This window comes from Lolium rigidum, chromosome 4, assembly GCF_022539505.1.
Source record: "Lolium rigidum isolate FL_2022 chromosome 4, APGP_CSIRO_Lrig_0.1, whole genome shotgun sequence".
In the NCBI taxonomy this organism is placed as follows: domain Eukaryota; kingdom Viridiplantae; phylum Streptophyta; class Magnoliopsida; order Poales; family Poaceae; genus Lolium; species Lolium rigidum.
This window is the reverse complement of record NC_061511.1, coordinates 247378374-247383825: the sequence shown is the minus strand read 5'-3', so window position 1 is coordinate 247383825 and position 5452 is coordinate 247378374. Positions and strand designations below refer to the sequence as shown.

At 51.7% G+C, this 5452-nt stretch overlaps 1 protein-coding gene across 1 annotated transcript; it reads left to right on the top strand.

Annotated features, from left to right (window-relative positions):
* The first annotated feature begins 573 nt into the window (after positions 1-573).
* Positions 574-2553, top strand: LOC124707457 (subtilisin-like protease SBT3.11). The gene is made up of 3 exons (XM_047239112.1): positions 574-848; positions 1017-1114; positions 2287-2553. The coding sequence occupies exons 1-3, from the start codon at positions 634-636 to the stop codon at positions 2385-2387; spliced, it is 414 nt and encodes a 137-aa protein (XP_047095068.1). The 5' UTR covers positions 574-633; the 3' UTR covers positions 2388-2553.
* Positions 2554-5452: the final 2899 nt, after the last annotated feature.

Below are 5452 nucleotides of genomic sequence, written 5' to 3'. Positions count from 1 at the left end.
AGGGAGAGAGAGGCACCCTGAAGAGGAGGCCTCAGGGATTGTGTCCTCTCCTCCCTCCACGTGGCCCCACTATATATACGGGGTAGGAGGGGCTAGCCGGCCAACTTGGAGAAGGGGAAGGTGGGGCAGTGGCCAACCCTTGTGCCCCCGCCCCACCGAAACCCTAGCTGGCCTCCTTGGCCCATGGGGGTCATACCGCCCCCCTTAGTGGGCTCCCCTCTGGAAGGGGCCCATTAAAGTTGGTTGCTTTATTTTAGTAATAAATATATATGTACATTTAATATTAATTTATTTAAATAATACATAATACATATTATTTATTTCCCGATGATCCGAAATACCTCTTGAACCACTCATTTTTCTAGGCGGAGAAAATACGAACTTCATTTCGAGCGTCCCGGCTGAAAAACACAGGCACTTGTTAAGTCAAGAGCCCCTGTTTTTCACCGAGCGACTAGTCGGCAAGGAGAAGAATGTTCTGTGACCTGTGAGCGTGCGAGCTGGACAGAAGATATAACTTCGCCTAGAAGGCAAAACAGGCCAAAGAAGAAGACGCGGAGATACCAAAGGGGACACGCACACGCTCACACGACACGGTTATTAAAGCAGAAAGCCACCTCCGAATCAACGGCAATGAAGGCCGAATCCCCGCGTCATCTTCTCCGCAACCCATCTCTGCTCATCCTCCTAGCAGCAGCAGCAGCCCTCGCCCAGATCGCCATGGCGGCCGAGCCGGAGCAGACGCCCGCGGCGCAGGACGCGGCCGTGCACATCGTGTACGTGGACCGCCCCGAGGGCGCCGACGCCGAGGAGTTCCACATCCGCACCCTCGCCCCCGTCCTCGGCAGGTACTGTGTTCTGTCGTCCAATCGAACCCAATCCGCGGCTCCGATTTGCGTATGCTTGCAGAGTTTAGTTAGGTCTTTGGGGATCCGGTCTAGCTTGACCTGGTCGCGTTGATCTGGTCTCTTGAGACTGGGTTGTGCTATGTGCTAATTTGGGGAGAATTTTGGCAGCGAGGAGAAGGCCAAGGACGCGGTCCTCTACCACTACAAGCACGCCGCCAGCGGATTCTCCGCGAAGCTCACCCCCGCGCAGGTCGAGGACCTCAAGAGTGAGTACCCCCTTCCTTCTACTATTCGTTGTGCTGTACTGCTGCTGTACTGCGGGAGGGGATTCATAGTGAGGAATTTAGTTGCATTCAACCATTGTATGCCATCATAGGCTATATCCAGCCAAAACAAATGTGGAATACAGGGTTGTTATCAAATCATTCCATCAACTCCAGCTTGTAAATTACGATTTGATTCATGCTCTTTGTAACGCTGTAGGATATCTCAGTGCTAACCTCTTGAAATTTTAGTCTGCACCTGTAAGCAGTTAAGAAATGTGGGAGCAATAATGAATTTGATCGCAGGGTACAAGATATCATTGTACATATACGAATCTGAGGCCCAAAAGAACCTTCTCTCTATATAAATAAACTTTAAAAAGAAGCTGTTGTCATTTTATTCTGGACCTGTTAGCAGTTAAGAAATGTGGAGCAGTAATGCGTTCATCCCAGGGTACAAGATTTCATTGCATATACTCCATATACGAATCAGAGGCAAAAATGACCTTCTCTATATAAAAACAAAGACTAAAAAGAACCTGTTGCAGCAAGTTCTCCAAAAATATGTTGCTTGGAACATCTGTTTATATGATCAACCCTGTGAAACGTGGCACCATATGGGAGTTTCGTGCTATATTTATCGTAGAAGATTCAGTATCATTTCATACAGATACTCGAATTTGTATGATTATTAATGAAATATCCTACTTATCCTGTAGTGAAGAGACTTGATGAATGATAGATTTGTGATAGATCTGAACTATATACCTTGCATTCTCCAAAAGATCTTCCTTGTGAAACAGGATTTCCGCTGTTCATTTGTTGGAATTACTATATGTCTGAACTACCAGTTCTAGCACGTGGTCATGGTGATTTAACTACAGTTCTGAACCTGTACTACTATGATATGATGAAATGCTAATGCATTTTAGTAGCACACAGTTACCAACTCCCACTTTTCATGACTGCCAGAATGCAGCTGTAGTGCTGTTATCATCATGCCACATCCATAATTTTAATCTCCGTTCTGTTTATGCCAATCTCATCTGGCTAGAATTTAGTGTACATGCCATTGCTAGAATTGCCTGTCACATAAGCAACATTTGGTAGTACATCCTACTCTCTTCACTTGTATGTGTAAGTCTTTCTAAACAAGGTTGTTTGTTGGTTTGCAGAGCAACCCTGTGTTCTTCAGGTCACCCCGAGCCAGACCTACCAGCTCCATGGATCCGAGGGTGGACATGCCGGCACCACGCGCACCATGGGCCTCATGTGATTCCCCAGTAGCTGTATGATGATGTTCTAGTACGAGTGTTGTGTGATGGATGTGCATCTCATGGCTTGGCTGTGTAATGTTAAATAAGGGATGTATCCGCGTAACCAAGTGAAATGCACATGTACCTGCAAGTTTGATACCAATGTGAGGCAAACGAATTGCTTGATCTGCTCTGTTTTGTGCTCATGCTTTTATATGGATATGGGGTTGTGCTTCCATTTCCATAGATCCCTAAATGTTACAATAGTGAAGGGGTATCGTGGTATTGTTTTTTCTTTATCAATCACATAGAAGAAAGACCAAGATGGCCGATACAAAGCCAAGAAGGCTACAACTTGACTCCACGATACAATGCCACATCGCGATACAATGCTAAGTGGCAAACAACACACTCTCAACACACCCGATGGTAAACGACTCTTCTTGCCCAACATTCTACCATGAATGGCGAGAAGAGGAGCAAAAAGGCAACTCCCCTCATGCGCCAGGGTCTTGACGGACTTGGGGAAGATATCGAACGGAGCACAACACCAACCCCAAACTTCGAAAGCTGCATCGTTCCCTCCTCGATGGCCTAGATGATGTCTTCAAGAAGATAACGACACCTTGGCGCCGACGCCGCCTGGTCCGGTGAACTGGACCTAGGGTTTCCCCTGGTAGCAGAGGTAAAGGAAGGCATGCTGAAGGCCACGACCATGCCTTCAGCAAGGTAACGGCGCCCGCAAGCGTCGCCATGATCAGCATCGGCCACCGCCGAGCAGGACTTTCGCCCGGCCATACACCGCAACCCCGATGCAGCTAGAGCAGATAGGGGATGAGGATGAAAGCCACCAGCTTTAGCCACCACCACTTGGAGAAGAGGAACATCGACGGTGGCGACGGTTGTGCCCACCACCGGCAACACCACGCAACAGCCGCTGGCCAGATCGAAGACCAATCTCGCATCCGGCGTCGGGGCCTCGGCCAACTAGCCTGCAACCGCGACACCACCATGGCGCCCGGCAGCAGCAGCTAGTGCCGCCACGCAGCTGCAACAACCGCCTCAGCCCCGCAGCCCCGCCCTGGCCATGGCCACCCGGACCCGAGGCTACCGGCGCTGCTACAGGGCCATCCCGTCGGAGGGGGCTAATCCCCTCGTCACCACCGAGGCGCCGAACTCGCCGGGGAGGGCCGCGCCACCATGCCGCCGCCAAATCTCCACCGAAGAACGCCACCGCCGCCACGAGGAAGGGGAACCGCCGCCCGGGGGAGAGGCCCCCACCGCCACCGTCGCCACCATGGCTTCGCCCGGCGGGTCCTTCGACGGCGGCGAGGGGAAGGGGTGGAGGGAAGGGGCGCGCCTCGGGCCGGCGGCGCGGGCTCCTGACCCTAAGGAGGGGTCGCGGTATGCCTGTGTTTCCTCCCGCGGTATTGTTTAATCTTAGCCATCCTACCCCTAATTCAGGTCACCCCTAACCATGGTTAAGATTGAACATGTATCATTTAATCTTAACTATTCTTGTGTTTCACTTAGGAAAATGTTTCAGTCTTGAGGATTTATGGAAGCACAGGCCATGGATCATGTGATCAGTCTTGTTTGGAACGCTACAATTTGGTAGGAGCCGCGCGTGAAACATGTTTAGAGATACTTGGTTCTGTAGCCGTCTAGGGAGATCAATTTTTCTTGGGGACTGCTGAGCGTCCCCCGGGGGATTAGATTTCTAATCCCCCGAGTGGACAGCCGTTGGATTAGCTCGATTGGACCGTCTAGATCGTGACACGTGTCACAGTATACCTCAGTCCCACTTTTGCTACCATAATGTACCAAAGTAGCAAAAAACGGTTTGTTTGTAGCAAAATCAACCCAATTGTAGCAAAACACGGTTCACCCAAAATACACACAGATCTCGTCGGAGACTCGCCGGAGACCTCGCCGAGAACGATGTAGCAAACATGTTGTACTATTGTAGCAAAACAATTCTGGTATTGTAGCAAAACCGATCTCATCGGAGACCTCGCAAAAAAACTCGCCGGAGATGTCACCCGGGAACTCGCCGGAGGCGTCGCCGGAAACCTCACCGGAGATATGGTAGCAAAAAAAATATACTAAAGTAGCAAAAAAACACAAAAATTGTAGCGGCTTTTTTTGCTATTGTAGCAAAACCGACCTCGTCAAAAGCTCGCTGGAGAACTTATAGCAGAAATAAAGAACAATTGTAGCAACGATATATAGAACAAAAGTAGCAAAAATGACTTCATCGCAAAACTCTAGCCGAAAACCTCGGAGCAACAAATGTGTACTATTATAGCAGAAATACATAACAATTGTAGCAACCATATAGAACAAAAAAGTAGCAAAAAATGGGGCAGAAGTTGACGACCGGCACCGGCAGCAAATGGGGCAGAATCCAGTGCGGGCGGCTAGTGGAGCAGCAGGAGGAGCATGGGGGAACACCAGCGAGTTCTCCGGTGGCCACCCTTGCAGTAGCCTCGCGCGGCCTGGCCCGAGTTGGCCAGCACCGGGTTGGTGCTCTCCGAAGCCGTGGCCGCATCGAGCTGCTAGCTCCATGGCGAGGCCATCTCCGTGCCCCAAAGGAGAACGCCTGGTTCCCGCCCCCACGCTAGCGGAGCTTTTACAGGGGGTCCGGCGCAGATGAGGAACAGGAGGAGGGGGGTGTGAAGGTGGCCCACGAGGCCGACGGTGGTTCTCTTTGCCCGGCTACGCCTCCGGAAGCGGCGAGAGGAGGTGGAGGCGTCGCTCTCGGAGGGGGCCGGCGGCGGGATCTAGGGCGCGGCGGTGTTGCTCTCGACGGGGGCCAGCAGCGTTTCTTTCGAAAGGGGCCGGCGGCAGGATCCTAGGCGCGGCGGCGCTCAGCAATGGAGAGGTACGGCGACCAGGTTGGGGAATCGGGAGGAGTGGAGGACGGACGCGAGGTAGACGAGAATGTCAGGATAAGGATTTGGAAGGGGCCCCACCTACGGTGTCCACGACTCACGCTTTTCCAACAGCCACGAGGACACGTGTTGCCCTCGCGATGCGGAGGAACAAACGCGCGATCCCCCGGGTGATCTCCAGCGTTTTCCAT

What these genes read in the sequence shown, in the direction of transcription:
- LOC124707457 (XM_047239112.1), top strand. Translation starts at nt 634, where the DNA reads ATGAAGGCCGAATCCCCGCGTCATCTTCTCCGCAACCCATCTCTGCTC. An exon ending in CTCGCCCCCGTCCTCGGCAG is followed by an intron (nt 849 to 1,016) that starts GTACTGTGTTCT and finishes GAATTTTGGCAG; the next exon opens with CGAGGAGAAGGCCAAGGACG. An exon ending in GCAGGTCGAGGACCTCAAGA is followed by an intron (nt 1,115 to 2,286) that starts GTGAGTACCCCC and finishes GTTGGTTTGCAG; the next exon opens with AGCAACCCTGTGTTCTTCAG.